General features: G+C 50.0%; 1 protein-coding gene across 1 annotated transcript; it reads right to left on the reverse strand.

The window, feature by feature from the left end:
* Positions 1–17521: 17521 nt before the first annotated feature.
* Positions 17522–25403, reverse strand: LOC119105973 (zinc finger protein 699). The gene is made up of 6 exons (XM_037229563.1): positions 25256–25403; positions 24533–24734; positions 21063–21130; positions 19643–19783; positions 19303–19380; positions 17522–18724 (listed from the first exon to the last, which is right to left on the reverse strand). The coding sequence occupies exons 2-6, from the start codon at positions 24565–24567 to the stop codon at positions 18513–18515; spliced, it is 534 nt and encodes a 177-aa protein (XP_037085458.1). The 5' UTR covers positions 24568–24734; positions 25256–25403; the 3' UTR covers positions 17522–18512.
* Between the last annotated feature and the right edge of the window lie 336 nt (positions 25404–25739).

The following is a 25739-nucleotide window of genomic DNA, read 5'->3' on the forward strand; positions in this document are numbered from 1 at the left end:
AGCTGCCTTCGACGGGCCGGGCGGCGGTGCCGTGCCTGCGACGGCGCGTCCGAGGGACGGCCTGATCCCTGGGCGGCGACGGCTCTGACCGGCCCGCAGATGGATGGGTGCCGCGGCGGCGGACCCGCGCTGGAGCGGCGCGGGGCGCGGCTGTCGTCAGCCACCTCAGCACCCAGAGACCGATGACGCATTGCGCCGGGAAACAGGTTGTCACAGCAGCCGAGCTAGATGAAATACTGAAGGGGTGCTGTTGAGTTATGGCAGGTGGCCACGATTGTATCGCCACACTCCGCGGCCAGGCGTAATTCAATCAGCACGGCCCCGTGACCGCTAGATGAGGCATGTGTGGTGTACGCCTGTCAGCGACGGTATATGGGGAAGGGCCGGAGACTTGCGTCGAGAGAATGGCTTGTGAGCGAATGGCGGATAGTGCTTCATATGCAACTGGTACATGGCGGCAGGTAGTCCTATATCTATGGTCTTAAAAGCCCAGAAATAGGTTTTTGCGTGATTTTGAATTTATTTCTGCTTTTTAATATTGTGTTAAAAATGATCGGTCTGAACCAGCAAGACAGGGAGGGGGAGAGAGTCTTCACAAAAAACAACACACCGGCACCCCTGGTATCCCAGAACAACGAAGGAATTTATTCAGCTGTCAGGTACACACTTGCAGGTGATGTTTTTCAATGAGCAACACACTTCATATAGTGTTATAGTAGTGCTCTTCAACAGACAGCAAAACTCATCAGTTGTAGCGGAACCAAGACATGGTGGCTGTTCAATACGCCTGTGGTGTGTGACTTACAATTATTATGAGGATAAAAGTATCTGGATCACCCAGTGTGACTTACATGAATCTGTCGCTGAGAACCAGGAACACGAGGCTTGTCTTTATGGGAGAACAAATAGTGAGAATCAAGATCCTAAGTCTAATGTTCTTGAAAGAACCAGCGGGTAAAAAATAAGAACCATGTCTAGGGTCTCCTACAAGTAGATGGGAGGCAGGATCCGGAGCATGCTATATGGGTGTGACCTGATAGACCCGGTGGAAGCCAGGATCCGGAGCATGCTATATGGGTGTGGCTTAATAGACCCGGTGGAAGCCAGTACCTAGGGTCTTATTTTGTCAAAATAACCAAAGAAAACAAATGCTGTGCGTGTTGTTTCGCTCGAAGAACCAATATCTTATTATCAGGACCTATCCTTCAGAATCCGGGGTCTGAAATTGATTCCATTGCTGAAAGATCCAGTGAGAGCCAAGAACCAATATTGGGACCTAGGTAAGCGTCTGTCCATGCAGCTATGAGAAGTAACCAAGCCCGCTGTGCTGCTGGGAGGGGTGTCACGTCCTGTTGTGGCCCAGGGAGGGGTGTCCGGACCTGCTGTGTCACAGGGAGGAGTATCCGGACCTGCTGTGTCACAGGGGGGGGGGGGGGTGCCCCGACCAGCTGTGTCACAAGGAGGGGTGTCCGGACCAGCTGCGCCCCGGTGAGGGATGTCCCGACCTGCTGTGTCACAGGGAAGGGTGTCCGGACCAGCTGCGCCCCGGTGAGGGATGTCCCGACCAGCTGTGTCACAGGGAGGGGTGTCCCGACCATCTGTGCCCCAGGGAGTGGTGTCCGGACCAGCTGTGTCACAGGGAGGGGTGACCCGACCAGCTGTGCCCCAGGGAGGGGTGTCCGGACCAGCCATGACACAGGGAAGGATGTCCCGACCTGCCAAACTGCTGAAACTGAGAGAGTCGGCCAGGCCCACCTCGTCACTGACAGTAGAAGCAGATTGCTGCGCCTCGGAGAGGCGCGTCGACCTCCGAGGCAGAAACTAATCCGTCTGGCCGCGGCCTTCGAGAGGTCTCTCATACAGCCGCGGCTCTCGCACCTGTCCCGGCCTGTCCCGACACCCTGAGAGACGCCCTAGATGTGTTGAGCAAGGTGAAAATCAGTCATCGTGTTCGTCGTCTGCAACTCCAAATTACATGATACATGCGCCTTTCCCGTGCATCGTGACCACCAATGCACGAAGACTGTCGTGTGACACGGTATTGCCTCGGCTGAATCGTGTCACCGCACGAGACGGCCGGTGGTTGAAGTTAGAGCCTCTCATTCAACGCCCAGGGAGGGACTACCAGCAACATCACATAGCGGAGTGTAAACAAATCACTTCATGGCCCTATCTCGTGGCTTGTATATAAAGCCTTGGTCTAGTCTATGTTAATTCAAATAATTGAAACAACAAGAATCGGATCGAAAACTTAGTCTGAATTAGTTAAAACTAGCAATGTAAAGATCCTTGATTTTGGAGCAATTTCGCGTGATTTTTCAATCCATCTGAATCTGAATTGAATGAAGAATGCCTCTGCCTGTATGCGGTGCTTCTGCATGTAACTTTAGCAACGGTTCTCACATAGGGAATGCAATATATCGATTTGAGCGTTTCATTTCAACTGTATGCCTAAATCATGGTTCGGAAAACCCATACCCTGAGGCTGGTACGGTGTCAGAAAACTTGTCGCTTAGGAGGGTTAAAATTGAGGGTCCAAATGAGGCCGCATCGTCAAATATTTGTTAGCTCTTTGATATTTATGCTGCGAAGATATCCTGAATGCGCTTTTTAATTAATATCTAACTATGTGTGCTTTGGTCGTAATGAGGTGCTCAGTAAACCTAGAAATGCCAAATATCTTACAGTCTACCGCAAAAAACAGACAGCTCCCAGTGAAGGCTCAAAGGAAACAAGATTCGGAACATACGTTCAAAGCATATGAAGTAAACAGAACAGAAACCTCTTATTTCTAAGGACCGTTTTACGTATGGAAAAGGGTAAGGAAACATCACCTCAAAGAGTTTCATTTCAAGCTCACCCAAGAGAGACAAAAAAAAAACAACAACAAAGAAACTCGTTTAGTCGGATTAGACCTATCAGAAGATGCTCCAACTTATTTTCTAGATTATCGTTCAAAATTACAACATCGCCGACTTCTACCTGCCACTATCGCCTAATGTGACAAGACGACCGTAGTATACGTGAGGTGTATGTTTCTTTCCATGGCGAATATTAAAACGGAAACATTAAAACATTATTTAATCTCCTGAGCAAGCATCTGGTGAAAAGAAGAATGTCTTTTGTATCGCGAGATGCCGTTTCTTGATGTATTAGCCCAACACAAGTTGTCCGTTAGCCTAATGCTTTTCAGGTGCCATTGAATTAGATCGATCCCCATTCAGGCCAGACCATCTAAGCAAGCGAGGTGAAATCACAAGAGGATTGGACAAGGCCTCGCAAGATTAATTGTGGGAGGGGAGGGTAAAGGACACTGTTTTTTTCTGAGTAATGTTAAGCGATTTCTTAAGGAAATCAGAAGGGAAGTGCTAAAATGGCATCAAAAGTTCAAAGGATACGTTTCGACACCTGGTTTCGATCAGTTCATATATTAATTACGGTGGCACACAGAAAGTCTGCCAGATAAGGTAGGAAAAGCAAGGTAATAAACGCCGGGTAGGACAAAATTTAGTACACACATCGCAGCATTATACTACAAATACACTAGATGCGCATTGAAAGCGAAAACTTTGGTTTACACTTAGCATTGGGATGCTTGTGTTTGTAACTGACAGTAGCGTGGCGCAACTGCTACGGCAGTGAATGTATGTACATTTTGAATGCAAGCTGCCCCCAGCGTTGCATGCCCAGAAGCAAGAAGCCCTCAAAGAATTGTACACCGCATTACACTGACAGCTCGCATTGACCGTTGGCAAACAATTCAGCCTATTCCATTGCAAACTGGAAGAACAATCCCGATTCGTTCCAGCTTCGAACACACGACCTTTCGATTCGATGGATCCGACACGCTCCCCATGGAGATGGAAGGGGCCTCCTGCTTCGAAAGCGGGCCCTGCTACATGCAGAGCCTGTCTCCTAACGCAGAGCAGCGGCCTCCAGAACCAGCGAAGGGGCCATCTAAACACAACATTGGGCCTGTTGACCTAGAGAATAGGCTACCTTATTCATAAGAGCGGCCTTACTACGATCCAGAAGAAGGGCCTCTTGATGTAGGAAAGAGTCGCCTGAGCCTGATTTATTGCTCTCTTCTCAGTTATGCCGGCCTTCATGACCTGAATTTTGATAATCTATTGGTAACCACAATCTCTTCAGTTTTGGCGCAAGGGCCTCACAAGAATTTTGAAGGAGCAAAAACATACTCGCCTGCTGGCAGCGGGGCAAGCCCCACCCCACCTGCTGTGTCGTCCATGCTCTCCTTGATCCACTATACTCAGTCATTTAAAACACAACTCATCTGATGTCATACATCCTCCACAAAACCACACCACCTCTCAGCAAAGACATGAACGCATTCCAAATCTACAGCAACGCAGTTATACTTGAACATGCCCATCAACGTACGTGCAACCATACGTGAACGTATGCCCTGGAATTTATTCCCAAACACACCAAACATCCATGTTACCATGCATCGTCATGCCTTTTTACTTCTCTTTTTAATATGTTAGGACCTAGCTTGCTTAGCAACGCAAATATTTAGTACTCCGGAAAACGAGGTCTGCCATTAGAAACGCAAGCAAAACTGTGAATCATTGATACCTCACGCCGTGCTTCATGCCCTCCGATGTGGCCAGTCCAACCACCTGCACAGGAACACACACAATGAGGTTGTGAGCTGACACCATCTTCACCGCAACTCTGTCAGCTTCAAATGTGGCATGATGTAATTTGGCGCCGTTTGGCATAGAGAGTTAAAGGAATGCGCTTTTCTCTTCTCGTTACATCAGACGCGTACGATGTGATTAGTGGCACCAGTTTTCTTAAAATCCTTCCCAATAGCTCAGAATTTCGATTTGAAGTGGCCGAATTGCGGGAGAAAAAAATGCGGGAGAAATTTTGTTTTACTCCATGCTCACCGCTATGAAAGAAATGCATTTCATTTGCCTTGTTTTTCCAACGTGCGTCTTCTGCAATGTTTGCAACACACTAGTATGTCACAATTCGTGTGTAATTAATGTTACGAAAGCTTGAAACACCGCCAATGCACGGTGGGACACCCCCTTTAATGGAAGTCACATATGATCTGAAACGCACACCTTTTCAATACAGGAAACTATCCCAGCAACGTATGCCTGCCACAAGACGGAAAACAGATCCCACTTCCTTATAAATTATTGTCATCCTCATGCACATCAAGGAATCAAGCTATTCGGCCACATTTCATTTTGCCTAACGATTTTTCTCAGATTTTTACTAACACACAGCTCGCCATTATTTTACTTGCAATGCATGTGAACCCCAGCGAATGGGATTTGGGCGCCTGTGCCTACCACTCACCACAGTTTCCTTCGAAATCAGAAGATTTTCCATTACAAAAGTACAACTGGCAACGGTAAAATCGTGTTGTGTGAAGAAAAAAGTGACACTGGCGGCCGGGCCTGGTGAAGGGCGTGAGTTTCTCGTCGCTCCCCCATCCGAGGTCGAGACGCCGGCAGCTGCTGACCGAGCGCCGACTGCTGGGTTGCGCTGCCTCGCGCCTGGAGCGAGAGTGGTACGGGACGGCAGATGGAATCAGATATGTAGATTGACCTAGACGGCGGCCGATGCCCAGCGGAGGTGGTCGGATGCATCTGTGATCACGTTGCGAGAAGTGCCTCATGACATGTGGTCTCCCACATCAATCACCATTGGGCGTTAGTTGCTGATGTCTCCCGTGAAAATATATCTTGATGGATGACATAAATTCGACTTCTCCTTTCCGCGGAAAGTCCACTAAGATCAGTGACCTATGCTGTGAAACGTGTACGGTGTCTGGCTTAGTGCCAAATGTGCAAACATCTAAATTCATGTTGTTTCGTAGGTCGTATCAACGGCTAGCGCTGTGTGCGGGATCCAAGCAGTGAAGCGTATTAACGCTTTTGGGCGTGGATGTGTTTGGGCGTGCGGTTCGGTATCATAGCGAACTGCGGGACGCACATCTCGGGGTGATATCCCACAGTGTATTACTCACTATTAAGATGTGGCACCAGGGATCCTGGGGGCAAAAGGTAAGATAATGGTAGTGACATGCCTGGCAATATCTAAATGGCCTTTAACTAATTGTTTGCATATATATATATATACATATATATATATATATATATATATATATATATATATATATATATATCATAGTTTAAACGTCAATATTATAAGGTGTTCCAAATGAATGCATTATTGTACCTTGTCACAATCTAGGCGATGCAGCGACGGCTGACGCAGACTAATCTTACAAAGTTTCTGTGGAGGGAGATCTCAGTCTCCTTGGGGGACAGCCCAAGGGATCACCGCAATGGTTCTTCACCAAAATCTATCTGATGGCGACCTTGTGTTCTAGAGGTATGCCGCTCGGATCCAATCCTGAGGTTAGGTCGGTGGGCAGAGTGTCACTGGATGCATCTTTGTCTAAACTGCAGCAAGCTAGATGCGGTCATTATGATGTGTGTGATTTATGAAAACATGGTTTCAGTGAGACCGATCCGGAAGGAACTGAAGTTTCACAGTTGTGTACACATTACTGGATCATCAGGAGCTGCCCACCCGTTATGTACACATTACTGGATCGTCAGGAGCCGTCCATCCGTTATGTGCACATCACTGGATCGTCAGGAGCCGCCCACCCGTTATATGCACATTACTGGATCGTCAGGAGCCGCCCACCCGTTATGTACACATTACTGGATCGTCAGGAGCCGCCCACCCGTTATGTACACATTACTGGATCGTCAGGAGCCGCCCACCCGTTACGTACACAGTACTGGATCGTCAGGAGCCGCCCACCCGCTCATCCCAGACAAGCAGAGCATTGAGTTGGATTATTTCTTTCATTCACTGCGGCCGTCAATCCCTACTTGAGGAAAACATGTACATATGTGAGATGAACTAGGTGGGTGACATCATTCAGAATTTCGTCACTTTGGCGATTTCAGTGAACCTCAAAAAAGCTTTCCCGCATTTAAAGTTCATGGAGTAGCTAATGTAATACCCATAATGTAGAAAGATAACCCCATGAGCACGATAAAAGAAAGGATCAATGTTAAAGCTAGGAACTAAGCGTCACAGCTGAACCTGGGTGGACAGACTATATAGATATAGATATGGATATAGATATAGATATAGATATAGATATATAGATATAGATATAGATATAGATATAGATATAGATATATATATATATATATATATATATATATATATATATATATAGAGAGAGAGAGAGAGAGAGAGAGAGAGAGAGAGAGAGAGAGAGAGAGAGAGAGAGAGATATATATATATATATATATATATATATATATATATATATATATATATATATATATATATATATACATATATATATATATATATATATATATATATACATATATATATACATCTATATCTATATCTATATCTATCTATCTATCTATCTATCTATATATATATATATATATATATAGACATAGATATAGATATAGATATAGATATAGATATAGATATATATATATATATATATATATATATATATATGTATATATATTATATATACAGAGGAATATATATATATATATATATATATAGACATAGATATAGATATAGATATAGATATAGATATAGATATATATATATATATATCCTCTCTCTCTCTCTCTCTCTCTCTCTCTCTCTCTCTCTCTCCTCTCTCTCTCTCTCTCTCTCTCTCTCTCTCTCTCTCTCTCTCTCTCTCTCTCTCTCTCTCTCTCTCTCTCTCTCTCTCTCTCTCTCTCTCTCTCTCTCTCTCTCTCTCTCTCTCTCTCTCTCTCTCTCTCTCTCTCTATATATATATATATATATATATATACAAAATAGACACAAGCTACATTTACGCCATGTGAATAGACGCTGTCGCATCCACTGTACTGTCTTCAGCACGTTGGAACACGAAGTTGTCGTTCCATAAGAGTGGTCGAACGTTTGATATATGCCGTACGCTTGTATTAGATCAACTTAACTGCAGTTGTTTCCACTTCACACAAGGTATCTAACATCCACTAGCATGTGAACGGTCCAGTGGGGCTTATTTTGTCTAGCTGATTAATTAACACTGCGTAACACGAGCCGCACAAATTGTCATCACGCTCGTAGCAACACTGAGGCTTTTACCCGACCCCGTGTTGCCAGCATCGTTCATGGGCAGTGGTGCGACGCGTCGGTGGCACGTGGTCGCGACGACACCGGATGGAGTTCCAAACTCAAGGTCAGCCACAGCCGGTACTCATATTCTGCTCAGAACTTGAATGCAAGCGTCGCTGAAACCGGTCGAATTCACCTGAGTCAATGTATGACATGAAATAGTAGGACGAATAATATGAAACCACGATGACAAGGGCCCTTTTTAGTTGGCCCAGCCCCTTCGTTTCGCATGCATTCTTTTACACGCGTCCCGCATTTCATAAGCTGGAATGTACGTAAGAACGAACGGTCATGTCCACCCGACATGCCACATTGGAGGGATGAAAGCGCAGGAACGCACTTCAAAATATATGATGGCTAGCGCCCAAAAGCGACGGTCTTTCTGTCGGAGACTGCAACGCCCGAAATGTTCTCGCTTCAAGGTCAAATTCGTCCGCGTGACAGCTCAAGATATTGCTCGATGCACCTAGTTTCTTCTATCTCGATCTAGAAAACGTGATAGAACGTCCTGCAAATGAGCTTGTAGTTTTTGATCCACCCTACAATATCAGTCATGGTATAATAAGAAACAATTACGTATTGATCTGCAGAAGCAGTTGGAATAGTTGTAGCGAAGCCTCGTAAAAGCCTCACATAGTGTTTATGTACATGACATGCAATACATGGGAAATTACAAACGGTCTTCGAAATACGCGACTGAGACCCTAAATGTCTTGGGTAACAGGCAAGCATGCGCATGATGAGCATGTGAGCACGGCAAGCGGACGGGTAAAAATGTATCAATGTGTCTCAATTCTGAGCTAACGGCTTCTCCTCGATTATAAACCAGCAAGAGCTCCAGGAATGGGCAATGACTTCCACACACCATAGATGAGGGCAGGAAACATACAAGATCCAGAGTAGGATGCATGCTCGCTGTTTTACGGTCAGAGATTTTCATGAACTTAAAGCGAATGTGATAAAACGAATTCACTTATAGCTATTGGCAAATTTTTTCATAGAAAAGACTACTTTAGGCAAATATACCTATATGCTTTTAGTAAGTATGCTCCTTAATGCGTCATTGCGTGACTGCGTTATGGAACGTTTGTATGGCGTTGACGCGCCGCCGAACTAGTCGTACGAAATTGCTACCTTGTCACTTGATTGCAATGCTTGAAACTCGCCGAGGGATGGCGGTGGCGGTGCTGGAAGTGTTCGCTGGGCCAATTATCGTTATGTGTTCATGTTCTTGCCCTTTCTCATGGTATTGTTGCATGGGTCTTACATTTCTACTTGCATTCACATAATCGGCTATAGCGCAATTCTTAAGTTATTCGATTACAAATCTTATGTTTGTCACAGCTAGCAAGTGAAGAAACTTCTTTAATCACGTCCAATTTTTAATATTATGCGGCACAAAACGTGATTCTTTATCGAACTTCGCTTGCACAGCTTGTTCAGCATTATTTGAGAACGAACTGACGTCCACTTTATTTGGAAGTCGTACTCATGGATACCAGATCTGAACGGCTGGACGTTAATACTCTCCCTGCCCTTGAACGTACCTGGCCTCTGAGGTAGCGGGATTGGAATGGCGTTGCTATAGCGTCCTACATGCCTGAATGACGTTGAAAAAGTTAGCAGTAGATGGTCTGCATATTTCCACAGGCGTGCAGCCACGGGTGTCAATTTGTATCCTTTTGGGTGGGTCGCTGGCCCCCCCCCCCCCTTGTCCAATTTGGGTTTGCTCAACATTGTGTTCTCCCCCCCCCCCCCCCCACCACCTTCTGGAGCCAAATTACAGCAGAGCATCACAAAAGGAGAAATAAAATTATCTCAATTCTAAGGGAGATTTCTTCTAACTGGTTGCCACCTATAAGGAACAAAGCACGATGGTCTCCAGCTTGACACAGTGGCTCCTTTGTTGTCTCAGGGGCCTCGGCCAGTAAAAGTCGCTGGCGCTGGCCTTGTCCCTGCTTGGGAAATACGCCCTGAATTTCAGGCGTGACCCCTGAGTAACCTGATAGCAAACCTGTCTCATGATCGTTGAGATTCCACGGCAGGGGTATATGTTCGCAAAAGAGGTTCCGGGGCTGAGCGGGAAAACCCTAGCCTTGGATACCACAAAAATCGCCTTCTTTCCGGATTTGGGCCATTTTCCCCTAAACGCAATGGGGTTGGATTTCTACCACTTTGAACAGGAGCCTAAAACACTGCTCCAAAACGTTTGCTCTCTGTATCTCGGCGGAAGATGTTCTCGTTGGGCATCATTTTCATTTTGTTTGCCGTCGATCGTTGAAATCATGTTTCGGTTATCGTTGCAGGGTGGATGTCATGTGGCTTCAGACGTTGTTGGACATGTACGGATTTGGGAGTGAAGAGAGTAAGTTGGTGTGCGTGGCTTTAAAAGGCTGCCTCGGAAACCGCTGGCTGGTAGCCCTAAGGCGTCCCCGCCGGGCTGCAGACTGCAGCGTGGCAGTCGCGTTAGGTATGTTGGACACGGCTAGTGTTGCTTAGGTGGTCAATGGCGGACGACTGCCGCTATCGGTCTTGTTAGTTGCCGGCAATCGTCAAGTTTTTGCAACTGTTTTATCGAGCATTCACCCGGAATGGGAGATTGACGCATTTTAACAATGCTTTCATGCCTTGCCGGCTACAAATATATTCAGACTTTGGGTGTCAACACTTAACCTGTTTGTATTCATTCCGATAAAATGTCGCATCGCATCGTGGCAAAATAACAATGATAATGAGAGCAACTGATTGAGCTCATCACGGCGTAAGACAGTCATATCGTCGCACGTCCCTACCGTGTTTATTTGACCATTTTCTTTCTTTCTTCTTTTTGCATGATGCATGCTTTCACTTACACGATTGATGTCTTGTTGACTCTGATACGTTTTTTTACTTTTGTCTGAATGTTTTGGCATTGTTCAGTGATATTTAAAATTCTACAGAATGCAGCAAGGTACGTTATTATACCACGATACAATACAATGTCTTAACGGGAATTGAAAACAAACCGACCAAATGATGGCACCCAAAAAGGTGAACAAAATTGTAGCCGGCAATGTTCGAAAGAATCCTTAAATGTGGCAACCTCCAATTGGACGTGAATATTCGGTGGAAACGTTATAAAAATGTTACGATCGACACCAATATGCTGTCTGGACTGGTAGCATGTTGTGATAGATAGCATGGTGCTGCGTACCTTCATGGGGTTTTAACTGAAATAGCCATATTGAAGATTATTCATGTCTGACGTTCGTGAGCACGATTTCCAGGTATAACGACCGTTAATTGGCTCTTAATCAGCTTTGTGCAAGGTACGATGACGTAATCCAACGATGTCATACCGAGGAACATATTTACTTAACAAAAAAACGTGGGGTCCTTTCTTATGCAGTTGAGCAGTCTTCTCAACTTAAAGGTATACCAATACTTATAAGTGCGCTTGTTTCATCCTATCTGGTGTTTGCTTTAATATCTTTAAACATGGAACATTGCCTCTAATGGAAGTGTTTCACAGTTCTAAGGGGTTTTGAACTGAAATAGTCATCGTGAAGATCATTCGGTGCATTTCACAACCCTGCCCTTCCTAAGACCTGAGCCCATCCCGTTTTTTAAGGTACATGGCCTCCCAGATCATGGGACTATTGAGGCGGGAGTATTTCAATGTCACTTTCGCATTCATGACGTGATAATATGGTCTTTCGAATTATGTCACTCCTTCAGCTTTGTGGCGATCAAAGCAAATTAAAACATAATTGTTGAGTCATTTCTATCTGGCTTTGTGAGCACGATTTCCAGACACAACTGCTGTTGATAGGCTCTCAAACAATGTTGTGCAAGGTAATATGACGTGACCAAACAATGACGCATTGAGGAACATATCCACTAATCAGGGAAATGGAGTTGTTTAGAACAGTCCTTTCCGCTTAAGGACATACCCCTAAGCATTCATTTTAACATAACATTTTGAAATTCCCTTTAAGAAGGGCAGGGCTGTGAACTGCACCGAATGAACTTCAAATGGACTATTTCAATCCAAAACACCACACAAATTTGAAACACCACCTTTAAGCCTATTCAGTGCTGTATTCAACCCATGGTCCCCAACGCATTCGAACAAAAAAGGAAACACTGGATTGATGAAATGCAGCTAGTGTCTGAACTGCTGGTATAACAGGTCCTAAACGCAGCATATCCTTATCATCATATAAATATATCATCATTGTCATTGTCAGATTGGGTTCAGAAGGGATGTCACTCTTTAACATCAAAAATGTTTTGTAACCAACCAATATCTTTAGGTTTAATTTTGACATCAGGGACGGAAACTAAAGCAGCCAAAATCCGGAGATAAATCAGGATTTGAGGGTAGGTTAGGTCAAATGCATTGGGTCAGCCCCCCCCCCCCCCCCCCCCCCCCCCCCAACAATCCATTCTAGAAAGTTATACGCGTGAGCGCATCCCTGATCCAAAGCTCCATGTGAAACAAATTGCAAACAAAACTTTGAACCCGCGTACCCGCAGTCTTAGAAACAAGAAAACCAATGGTCGTGTTGCAGTTTCCATGAAAGCGAGCTGCGTTGGCAAACCAACACCGAACAGCAGGCGCCCGACGCGCGGGAACGACCGTCGTGAAATAATGCCTCCGAAATTCTTCAAAAAGTATTCGCACCGTTCAATAATTGCACTGGGGCGTAAATTTTGCATGTAAAATGTTTAGGATGCCTTCTAGACAGATTAAAAGCGCCAGTAAGAAGAAGAAATTTGTTTTATGTTCACTGGTCTAGTCACCGCCAAATTCCTTCACCACTTCGCAGTGCTGTGTTTACCAATCCCCTCCTACTAGAAATGTAAACATTGCACTGGTCAAACATGCTCCCGGATTGCCTTCTAAACGTACAAGTTGGCGTCTTGAAACATTCAAAGGTACTTCTTTCAGAAACGTTGCCGTTTTCGTCCGCTCACCAGCCATCGCCTAATATCAACAAAGGAGCCGACGCCGCGCGGCCTACGGAGACTGCAACCCCGGGCATCGGGGTTTGTTTTAAGACTTGAGAGCCTGCGCGGTCAAAGCTATGTTATGCAACTTTTCTACCACTCGGTTCTGAATAATAGTTGCAGATTCCCAGATAAACATGCTCACTCAGGAGCCAGCTCAACAAGCAACGCTTCTACAATCAACCTGCGTTGCGCATGACATGAAGACTATGGTCGTTTCCCTCGCCAGACAATCGAGCTGAAGCGGGTTAGAGTTGCTTTCCCCTCAGTGGCACAGCAACTTGGAACAGTGTCTCCCTGAATTAAAGCTGGCTCGCAATGTGTGTTTGGTTAAGTGAGCGAGAAAAGGTATCATCAAGAGGAGGGCATGTGCCTAAGCGTTTTGGGTTGAGAAACATTTTCTGAAATGATGCGTAAAGGAGTGCCTTTGTTTTGTTATACCTTAACTGAAATGCATATGGTTTATCAGCGATTTAAAAAAAAAATGTCGAGAAGCTTCACACACACACATATATATATATATATATATATATATATATATATATATATATATATATATTTGTGATGGAAAGCCAGAAACCGGAACATACGTGGACTATATCCGTAAAGCATTCGTACCTGTCCCGTTATGACAATTTCTAAGACATTGTACCCCCAATCATTTTGAGAAATCAACATCCATGCGTAGCTAAAAAAACTAGAGGGCTTTAGGTCTTGAGAAGACCAGGGCTGATGAACAAGAGCAGGGCTGAAGAGCAACACTGCACCGAATGATCTTCAAAAGACATTCTTCAGCTAAAAACCCACACAAATGTGGGGCATTCCCCTTAAAGCTCGAGCTTAGGTGGAGCGTTGGGTCCACCAATCGAATACAAAGCTACGTTTCTGCGCAACGATGCAACACATCGGTCTTTTTCGGGCTAATCGGCATTATTAGACTGATATACCACCATCATCAAAAGAGCTTTCTTACAGCACCCCTTCTTTCACGTTCCTATACATTACCTTTATTCCAAAGACCTGAAAAAGTTTTCCCATTTTCCACGTCAATCCGTTGTCATGAAAATTCCGTGCTATCTCTTCTCCAACGGAGCCACGGGCCTCTAAATAACATTACGAGATTTGCGGAGTTAGCTCCGGCGCGCCTGGTATGTAATGCTCGTGCATTAGCACCGAAATTGTTTGATATAAAGGGCAATAAAGCGGAAGATTATGCAAAGCAGCCTGTTGTTGGCGTGACGCAGATTTGGCCGGGCGCCGAACACGCCACAGCCGAGCCCCACGGACACCGGCCGCGGCGTGTCAGACTGCAGGCGACGATGGTGAGGTAGTACCACGGCCGGGCAGGGGTACAGCAGAGCCCACGGACACTGGCTGCGGCGTGTCAGACTGTAGGCGACGATGGCGAGGTGGTACCACGGCCGGGCAGGGTACAGCAGAGCCCACGGACACCGGCTGCGAGTCGGCGACGATGGCGAGGTGGTACCACGGCCGGGCACGGGCTCAGCAGAGCCCACGGACACCGGTCGCGGCGGTGATATCAGGTCACGGGACGGCCGGCCATGCCAACCCAGAGGCCGGCAGTCAGCGGCCAGCCGAATCACAGCCGTTTGGCCGATGTGTATCACTGGCTATATCTGTTCTTGACGTTTCGCGACGTTCGCATGTGAACGTTGAAAACACCCATGGGTACTTGGTTACGCTATGTTAAACGTGACGTTCCAAGAAGCTGGAGCCAACGGTATCTGAATCTATGCCCTCCAATTAATGTTTTTTCTTATTTTAGCATAATTTGCAACCATATTGGAGCGCAACGATGCGCTCTCCACAAACATCAGCTTGCTCACACCGTCTGTAATCGTTGTTAAAATCTGGTTGTCCTCCATCAGGCCCCTCCTCCCCTCCATGCGTAACGTGGTTCATGGACGGCACCTTACTGCCGATATGTGAGTATCCATGACGTGGCATGCATGGCGCTTGGTCCATTTTGTGTCAAGAAGAACAAACTAAGGTAGTGCCATTTCATGATTTAGGGCTGCGCGTCCTTCTATTCCGACATATATCCACCTACGCAAACGCGACGTTGCTATGCCTCGAAAAAGGCAAGATGGTAACCGGTGCTAGTGTTTACACTTGTGCAGCAACTGCCGCAAGTTCTCAGCTGCTGCTACAGTCACACAGTACACCTTTTACCCTTTACCATTACATATTACGAAGCGAGCTGTTTTCTACAGCACCCACGGACATCCGAGTGGCGCGTCTCTAAGCAAGCCACCCGACCTGCCAGTCCGGCCCGGATATCACGTACTCTGTGGACGGCGTTGCAGCAAACGATGACAGTCATTGTTACCTCATCGGCGCATGTACCCGTACCGACCTCAGTCGGCATCAGGTGGGCCGCTCGGCCAGCACCCGGGTGGTCCAGACGGACCCCCCTCGGCGCGACAGCCCCTATGACAAACGCGGCCGTAGCTCGGGATTACCGGCGGCGGCGGCGCCAGGGCGCGGCCCTTTCACGCGCGCCCGGTCAATGGGGGCGCCCTGACGCGCGCGCCGCGCCGCGGCCGTATTTCAAACTTATTGGACCCGCGTGAAGCGAGCGCCGATGCCGTGCGTAATATTTTGATGTCCGTGAATGTGCGCTGCGGCCGCGGGGCCCGCCACATCTGCATAAACTGGTGATAGCGACGGCTCATATTGATGCGAGCGTGACCTGCTCCGGGTCAAGGCCTGCCGGGTGTCATCCGAGGCCAGGATACCGCCGCTCATCAGGGCGGGTAGCACAGCCGGGCAGGCAGGGCGCGCGCTGTAGCTCGGCAGCTGGGCCGGGAGTGAGGTCTGGGCATCGCCCAAGGGCGCCACGGGGGCTGGCTGTGACAGTTTACGGTAAGAGTGAAGAACACCACCAAGGCGGTGCGGCGGTTTACAGCCGGGTGAGGAACACCGCCAAGGCGGAGCGGCGGTTTACGGTCCGGGTGAGGGGCACCGTCAGGGCGGGCCGTGTGATGGCCTACGGTCCTGGTGAAGAACATCGCTATGGCAGACCGTGTGACGGCTTACGGTCCGGGTGAGGGACACCGTCGGGGCGGGCCGTGTGACGGTTTACGGTCCGGGTGAGGTTTACCGCCAGAGCAGGTCGTGCGGCGGTTCACGGTCCGGGTGAGGGACACCGTCAGGGCGGGTTGTGTGACGGTTTATGACCCCCCCCCCCCCCCTCCCAGTCAGCCATGTCGTAACCGCAGGCCGCGCTCAGGGCCAGCTGGCAACGTCAGTCGGGGGCGGAGTTTGTAGGCGCGGTGTAGGCTGCGGTGGCCAACGACCACCGGTGGGACGGAAACGGCAGTGCCGGGCAATGGTGTTCTTGCTTGCAATGACTGCGACCGCGCAAGTCCGACGCTATATCCGATTTTGAAAAGGGATGCATGCCCTCAGACAAGCATGTGATGGCCACATCAGTTTTTTGGGCTCCGTGTCGATCTACCTTATTTGACACAAATGAGACCCATTCCCCTTGCCGGTCAGGGGGTGCCGTGAGTAGGACACTGAGGGGTACATCACGTTCCCCGGTCAGGGTCGGCGAGGCCCTTCTGTCTCAGCTCGGCGTACCCGCCGGCTATCATTCTGACGACGCAGAGGTCGGGACCCAGGTTGCTTCAGAGGCCTGCAGGGAGATACAAGATACATCGGCCCCGTCCTGGCGCCAGAGGCCCGCTAACCGGGGTCCTTCGGCCCGGATCAAGATAGAGGTTCTCATCGACGCAACAGGATTTCTCAACGGCCCGAGGAATTCAATACTCGGCAAAGTAACTCCAGTTTTGGGTTATTGGGACCCTCACTGAAATGGAGCGGGGGGGGGGGGGGGGGGCGGCTGGCGCAGGGCCTTCATTGTTTTACTGCAAACTCTTTCATCGTAAGTTCTTACACTCCATTTCAAAGACAGAGGACCCAGTCTAAAGCAAGAGGCCTTCCGACATTCCGTGCCCCGTCCCTACTCCGAACAATCGATGTGCCCTTGGCAGCACAAAGACGGAGGCATTGTGTCCTGCCGCGGCCACCGAGTACCGTACCAACCACGTGAAGTCATTCGAGGGATGCTGCAGGCCTTCACGGCGTGAGCCAATCCGTGAGTACCACACAGAGCAGCTAGGACTGCGTGGAGTACATCTTTTGGAAATTCGCGGGTACCAATGAGGTGTGGGTCGGAAAGCAGTACACCAAGCGTCAGCTAGATGCCTCACGGAGTGCCACACAATGACACAGGTTTCGCTCTTTTCAGGCACTGTTCTCTTCCTTCACGCGACATTTGCAATTACAAAGTCAGAAAGAGTAAATCCAGGCGTAAAATTGCACTGGCATTGTTCGCAATTTACGGGTAGTCATGCACAATAGACAAATGGCAAAGTCAGGCGTAACGTTGCATCAATGGCACGCAATCACAAAAGGCCATATCAAACAACGATGAGTGGTGACGGACGGTTACGACTCAATACGAATGGGTAGTGGGTAGGCAAGGCCACGACCTCACGCGTAGCGAGAGGATTTGGTCAAAGAAATTCTACTCATACAGGTCCCTTAAGTGGCACCGACACACACACATCACCACGAAAATGAAAGCACACGGAGTCAGATGCCTGGAATATCACATACGGCACCTGTTGTCGGCGTTCATGCCGTTGTCGCGCGCCGGCAAATACAGAAAGCACAATATGGAAGCTCGGCAGGCAAACCACGGCTAACGTCGTAGCTCAAGGACACAGCCGGCAGCGACACTTGTGATTCTTGATACTTGTGGCCGCTTGAAGGTTCAGTGATGAACACACAGGTCATGTCAGGGGTTCGTTCAGAGCGAAGTCCTCGGGGCTATGACTAACACTTAGCCATGTACGCAAACGATCCCAGCTCCGTGGCATAGTTACAACGCCGATCAAGCGCTGCTGCTGACACATTCGTCTTTCCGGTCCCGGCTAAGCACTGCTAGAATAAACAACCATGCTCTGAAGATCAAAACCACTCAAAGCTGTGGGTCAGACCGCTTTTGTCTCACGCTGCTTCCTGCAAGGACCGCTCATCACTGTTCCACATTTTAAACGCATCGTTTGAACAATCCTAAAAGATTACTGCTTGCCGCAACACCTCGGCGGGGATTCACAAACGGTGACACAAAGCGACGACCTGCGCTTTGGTGTCCACCGCCCTCACATAACAGCCTTGCACGCATTCTCGCTGTGCCTGGGCCCGCGTCCGCACTGGCACCGCCTTCCCAGACCTGTAGCGGGGGCCATCAGGGCGCGTGGCGCCGGGCCTCGCCGCGGCTGACGGCCCCCGAGGCCTCATGAGGAGGCTGACTCGGGTGCCGAGGCCCCGTGCGTGCTCAGGTGCGCGTTGTACGCCTCCTCGCGCACGAAGCTGGCGCTGCACAGCTGGCACCAGTGATTGGCGCGGTATGTGTTGCGGTTTCGGCCGCGGCCGGCTGGAGCGGCCGGGCCGCGCCGCTGCTTCTGAGGCGGTGGCCCGACGCCGCCGGGGAGCGCCGCCTCCTTGCCTGCCGACGAGAGCGCTTCAGCTCGCGTGCCAGCCAGGCCTCGCATGGCGGCGTCGCGTCGCAGTGCTCGTGCCAAGCAAATGTCGCCTGTTCTCCACTGCTCAGTCTCGCCTATTTCCCCACATGGAAGCTTTATCACCACCGTATCTCCGTCGCTTTGCCCGCGATGGCGACTTTTCAGCATGCTGGCATGACGCGGTGCCCTCCAATTTCCCGCGAAAATGACAAAACGTATCGCAGCCTCCTAAATAGCTGGACCAAACTATGCGCTAGAGCAACCCGCGACAGCAGCTGTCTCCGAAGTGCTCAATCAAAACAGCAATGCCTTTTAAGCGTTGTGTCAAAGCGTCAGGGACTCCATGTGATAAGGCAGTAACGTGCAGCATCGATCACAACTGGTCAAATCAATGAGACGCCTACACAAAATGAACGCGGAATATGTCGTGAGAGCTGTGCCGACCGACACACAAATTTACCGCCAATACAAACGTGCATCAATATAGCGCACCGTTACTCCGTCTACGTAGATGTAGAGCGAATAACAAAGTAGGATACAGACGGCCTAGCTCGCGCCGTACCTGGCTGACAGGTGTCGCGCAATGCCTCCGTTCCTGGCGTCGAACCGTGCCGAACCCGGATATGCTTCACGACGTTCGCTGCAAGGACCATCGCGTCAGGAAGTTAGAGCAACAATGTCCAATGATTGCATGGACTGCAATCAAACTACAGCATCCAAGGTGCAGACATGTTGAGGTGCTTTTCATCAATGCGTTCTCAACTACACCATACATCTACCCAGATTCGTTCGGGGACGTTACGCGGTGCGACCTTAACGCGCCGCCCTGCACCAGCCAGTTTTTGGGCGGTTGTACCCAGCCACCGCGCCGACCGATTGGACGACCGGAGGACGTAGCTCACCTCTGAACGAGGAGGCGAAGCCGCAGATGTCGCACTTGAAGGGCTGCTCGCCGGAGTGGCAGCGCCGGTGGCGCTTCAGGTCGCTCCTCGTGCAGAACGACTTGCGGCACTGGGGCTCCTCACACCTGTACGGACTGTCGCCTGCCGAGAGAGGGGTGTCAGACGCGGTCACGAGCGGCGCATCTCACCGGAGCGGGGCACTGGTGGCGACGCTGAGCATGCGAGCAGCGTGCGACGGAACAGGTCGGTCAAATGGACCACCGGCATTTGCGCGCACCCCTAAAGAGTGCACCCAGCTGTTCAAGTAAGCAGGCAGGTGCCTGGATCCCGAATCCCAAAGGATCCTTCGACAAAATTAGGACAGCATACCAGCTTTCCAAGGATCTTTTAGCAGTGTCATGGAAAAGGCCCGGACCTCAAAGGGCCCTTTGAAAACATTCAGGAAGAATTTATAACATGCTTCAACAGAAACCCCGCTCTCGAAAGATCCGAGATGTCCAGATCTAACACCATGATCCACTTCAAAAGTTTACAACATAGCAATATGGCAACATACAACACAGCTCAGCAGGTTGGTTGGCCGCTTGGGCGTCCCAGATGTAAGCAAATGCGTACAAGACACACATGAGACCAGCGCTTTTCTATCGGCAGAAACAAGTGACATTCAGAAAGTGCAGTTAGAACATGACAACCATCGTACAACACTGCGGTAGTCCCGGCTCCCAGGAAAACAACGCATGCATCGTCAGTTTGTGTTTGATTATGACCAATGGCACTTCGGCCGCCGTCCGGCCAGCGAACAGAACGCACAACACATTGCGCACAGACTTACGCACCTGTTCACGTACATCCTGTGTTTGCTTAATTGAAACTAACGACACCACACCTTGTTTACGACAACGAATTGCTGTTACGCGATGGTGTCCCCACTGCTGCAAGTCGTGCGAGTTTGTGAGCCTCTGGTGAGCTTAAGAAATGATGCTACGCGCGCTGTTAATCGGTGTTAATAGCCTGTGCGCTGTTAGTCTGTGTATAACCCAGCACCGACTGACAGCTGTCCTCAATGACCTGTGTATGACCGAGCACCAACGCCGGTGTGACCCATCACCGACCTGTGCATGACCCAGCACCGACGCCGGTTTGACCCATCACTGACCTGTGTATGATCAAGCACCGACGCCGGTGTGACCCATCATCGACCTGTGTATGACCCAGCACCGACACCGGTTTGACTCATCACTGACCTGTGTATGACCAGGCACCAACGCCGGTTTGACCCGTCACCGACTTGTGTGTGACCCAGCACCGACGCCGGTTTGACCCATCACTGACCTCTGTGTGACCCAGCACCGACGCCGGTTTGACCCATCACTGACCTGTGTGTGACCCAACACTGATGTCGGTGTGACCCATCACTGACCTGTGTGTGACCGCAGGTGGACAGTCAAGTGGTACATATGTTTGGCCGAGTAACTGCATACTTGGCAGCTGAAAATGAAAACAGCTCATTCAGCACATGAGTGTTGGCATCAAACATCCAGAGCAAGACTGGCAAGCGCTCCTACACGAGTCCGGTGTGTTCGAAGGAATGCAACATCGCTGAAGGCATGAATGGGAACGTTCACAGGTGAGCTTGGGAGGAGTCAACTGTATTACAACATAGAGATTTTCCGCCCGAACTGTAATGTCAAAGACAGCTCTGTTTTTGACATTCCCGAACGTTATGCTGACTGTCCACTCATAGCGCATTCAGAGGGCTACATTTGGCGCCGTATGTGGAAACCATCCGAAGATATTTTGTTAGAGCAAATAAGTACAACACAACACAACAGTACAACACAAATAAGTACACCTAACACAACACACGGACACCCACGAAACTTCAGCATTAAAAAGAGGATACTGAAAGCATGTTAATATGAAGCGGATTCGCCCTTCGATTGTCCAAATGTGCCAGCAATGGCTGTTTTGCATTTACAGACACGTGTTAGGTCCAACATGAGCGCCATTACGGCGATTTATTCCATGTGTCTTGCAATGTCATTACGTAGTCTATTGCGCCATCCTGTTGACCGCACACTTTCAGCGCATTCAGAAAACCTAAGTTTGGCGTTGCATGAGGAAAAACCGCGAATGCTGCGTCCGTACATTCTTTTTGGACATTTCGGGCTTAGATGTTCTTTCAAATATGTTCTCTCTGTACGCTCAAGACCCAGACCTTCTTTCAGATTTATTCATTTTTGGATATTCTAAACGATCCGATAGTTTATTCATTCTAGACTGCTATAATCAGAGTTGTCTCTCCATAAAAGTATGGGTGCAACAGCGTTTCAACCACCCATGCATCACCTTTGCTGTTGTGATATTGGCTTAGGAGCATGGGTGTAGTTTCCTATTCAAGGGGTCTTCAGCCCTCCCCCTCCCCCCCCCCCCAGCTTTGAGCAGAAAGTGGGAGGGGAATCCGGGGTTACCCTAAAAATTATTATCTCAGAAAGAATCCTCTGTTAGAGTCCAAATAGGCCCTGTTTGCGAAATTCTGGGCCTAAAAACAGGGCCGCTTGCACAGTCTCGACCTTGAATGGGGGTTGGCCCAGAAGGGGGCCAAATCGGGTGGCCAGGGGTCCTCCAGTCAAGATATTTCTTACCACTTCGTCGCTCTGTTTTTCGCAAGCGTCTTTCTCCGAGGATCTTGACATCCGAACAACGCTCTCCTAAGGCCCCGAAGTCTTAAGACAACCTCGGGTGGAATGAATATCTAATAAAAATAGGGCCATGATTTATCTATCCGGGAGAACGCTTTTGCCTCAGGATCCTATTTTGATGGCTCGGAGCCGTTTTCATATTTTAGAAGCCCGGCGGGTGTATGAAATGGCCAAAATTTAACTGAGGGGCCCCGCAACCCACAGGAAGGGGAAGAAGAAAGACATGCCCCCCCCCCCCACCCCCACTCCTTGCTGGCTACACCATTGTGCCTCTTCAAGTTTGGAGCACAAAAAATCACTTGGAGGCCGCTCTGGAATCAACACGAGCATGGGTAGCAGTGGAATATAGGTGGCCGCTGGAACCAATAAAAAATAGACAGTAAAACATGGGTGGTCGCAAGGAGCTCAGTCTCATGGACGGGACCGCCGAAGACGTCGGGCCCTCTCTGGAAGACTCTCAGACCGTGCACCTGCTCCGATCATGGAAAACTCTATGTGTTCTCTTTGCTAGTTTGCGTATATGTCAGACATCTGAGAAACGATGTAGCCTTTTCGTGTAACGTCATAGTGAGTTTCGTGCCTACCATGCATGCGAACAAAATGCACTTTGAAAGCTAACTCTGCTACATTTGCCTAAAATTTGCCTCTTCTGAAGTCTCAGCGTGGGGTAATAAGCAAAAATCGACCAACATGCCAGGCGGGAGCATTTTTTCTCATCTGTTTGATCACCGACTGTTATCCAATAGTCGTTCACTCGTTCCGCGTTGACGATTCGGGCTTTGGTGCGCGCCTGCGACAAAGGCCACATGGCGCCCATCACCCGTTCAGCGGTCGTGCTGGTACAAACGGGCCTCGTGGACATGTAATACCCCGCATGATTAGGCATACAGCACCAATATTTAGATAGCGTTCGTGTATTCTAACGCTAATTACATTAAGAAGAGGTTATTTTGAGACGCGTACATTTGGTGCATGTGGACTGTGCCACAAATGTCCTAAACAATGCCACCATTCGCTCCATATAAACCGGCCACTCGGTATCACGTTTGCCGTCCGAAGGAGGCTAAACAGGGTCCGTGCGGACGATGGGCTGGCACGTCCCCCACCAGCCCTCGTTCTACAGCTCGCCATCAGCTGAGCGCGCGGGAAGTGCGGTACCTTCGTGGACCTCCATAGACCTGGTGCGGAATATTGTAACCGCTCTTTGGCTACATCGCGTAAAGAGGCAGCAGCAGTGACCAGGATTTATCACTAGCTGGTAATTGGCTGCCGTTCAGTTCCAACGCACTTCAAACCTCCAGAACCTCATTCGTGGTGGTGCTGTTCTCATGGTCGCTTCATAGCCTGGTCTGAATCAAATTCAAAATAAAGCATGTACGCATATCCAGCTCCACTGATAAGTACATCCTGAAAACATGTGTTTGTACCGCTGTATTCGTCAAACGTCGCTGCAAAATGATGAGGTTTAAAGAACCACCTACCCTACACAGTGCGGTTACAGCTACCACCCGTTACAGCGCTGCCAGGATATGCAACGATTTCGGCTGTTATCTTCGTACAGGTGTGTTGGGGAAGAAAAAAGCTGAACCATTTGCAGATGGACACGTCCAAATATGTCTTTACGCTGCAACACTAAATATGGCCATGTGTTTATGCAAAGTTCTCACAAATGATGAGAAGTTGTATTCCTACATGAGAAAGGCAGCGATGCTCCCTATTTCCAAAATAAACAAGTCGTTTCGGTTTTGAAGGCACCCGTGCCCAGTCCTCACCGACTCAGACTAGCTGGGCCGCCATACTCCAGAGGCGCCCTCTCACCTGAAGGGCCGCTCGTGTCCAGTCCTCGCTGGCTCAGACTAGCTGGGCCGCCACACTCCAGCGCCGCCCTCTCACCTGAAGGGCCGCTCGTGTCGTCCTCGCTGGCTCAGACTAGCTGGCCGCCACACTCCAGCGGCGCCCTCTCACCTGAAGGGCCGCTCGTGTCCAGTCCTCGCTGGCTCAGACTAGCTGGGCCGCCACACTCCAGCGGCGCCCTCTCACCTGAAGGGTCGCTCGTGTCCAGTCCTTGCTGGCTCAGACTAGCTGGCCGCCACACTCCAGCGGCGCCCTCTCACCTGAAGGGTCGCTCGTGTCCAGTCCTCGCTGGCTCAGACTAGCTGGCCGCCACACTCCAGTGGCGTCCTCTCACCTGAAGGGCCGCTCGTCCGAGTGACGGTCGCGCATGTGTTTCTGCAGCTGGCTGCGGTTGACGCCGGCGTACGAGCAGCCGTCGGTGGGGCAGGGCACGCGGAGGCGGTCGCTCGGTTGCCGGTGCGCCAACCGCACATGGTCAGCTAGCTTGTCCGGCCGGTTGTAGGTGGCGCTGCAGTCGCCACAGGCGAACGTCTCCTCTGAGGGACGGGGAGAAATGAGACGAAGCAGGATGCGGTGCAGATGGAGACACCCCGCTAGACAGAGGCGGGGGTCACAGGACAGCTAGGCGCATCCGCTGGTGGAGGCTGGGTGGTCAGAGCGCAGACCGACCTCTCCTCTGATCAGGCGAGTGAGTTCAACGTGCAGGCGGCCGTCTCGCTTTCGAAGGCGGCAGGCTGACCTCGATCCCGCAGGCAGAGGTAGCACTCAGCGAGGTTCAAGAGGCGTGGAAAAACGCACGGAAGCAACATCACGCTAACATGACGGCTAGATCACAATATCTGGTGGCCTCATTCATGAAAACACTTCAAGGCCGGAGAGGAGCAAAAGGACTGAAAGAATGCTGGCACACAAAAACGCCCCAAGGAACGATCACCCGAGACACCGTTTATGCACTAAAGCCGCTCTTATGGCACGATTTTCGCCAAGCACCGGAAGGTTTGTTTCATCCACCACGCAGGCGACACCCAGACCACACTGGATGACACTCGCCACTCACTTAAATGCTTGAACTGGTGGCGCCTGAGGTCCTTGGGGAAAGCGCAGCGGTGACCGCACGTGTCGCACACGTACTTCCTCGCGCGCGTACGCTTCTTGGGCGGCGGGCCGGACGCCGCCGGCGGTGCGTGTCTCTCGTCGGGCGGGGCGGCAGGCGTGACCGGCTGGCGCGCGACGGGCAGCGCCGCGGACCGCTCGTCGCCGGCCGCCGCCAGGCCGGGGCTCGGCGCGCCCGGCCGCGCCGTGCCGTTCAGAAGCAGCGGCGGCGCCAGCTGCACCAGCAGCTGCAGGCCGGTGCCCGGGCACGCGTCGGCCTCCGTCGGAGCCGGCGAGCCGGCGCGTGCGTCATGGCCGGGGTCACGGTTACGGTCAGCTGCGGGGGCGAAGTCCGAGGCGGCGACGGCGGCGCGCGCGTCCGCGATGTCGGTGCTGCGACCGAAGCAGGGGTCCGCCTCGCAGCAGCCGGGGCCGGAGCCAGAGCCAGA

This window comes from Pollicipes pollicipes, unplaced genomic scaffold (genome assembly GCF_011947565.3).
Source record: "Pollicipes pollicipes isolate AB1234 unplaced genomic scaffold, Ppol_2.1 Scaffold_6138;HRSCAF=7277_pilon_pilon_pilon, whole genome shotgun sequence".
NCBI classification, from domain to species: domain Eukaryota; kingdom Metazoa; phylum Arthropoda; class Thecostraca; order Pollicipedomorpha; family Pollicipedidae; genus Pollicipes; species Pollicipes pollicipes.

Coding starts and splice junctions, on each gene's coding strand:
- LOC119105973 (XM_037229563.1), bottom strand. CDS start 24,567: ATGCGCGACCGTCACTCGGACGAGCGGCCCTTCAG. Junction 19,784..21,062: donor CCACCTGCGGTCACACACAG/GTCAGTGATGGG, acceptor CTCTCTCGGCAG/GCGACAGTCCGTACAGGTGT. Junction 18,725..19,302: donor GCGCGACACCTGTCAGCCAG/GTACGGCGCGAG, acceptor TCTCGTCGGCAG/GCAAGGAGGCGGCGCTCCCC.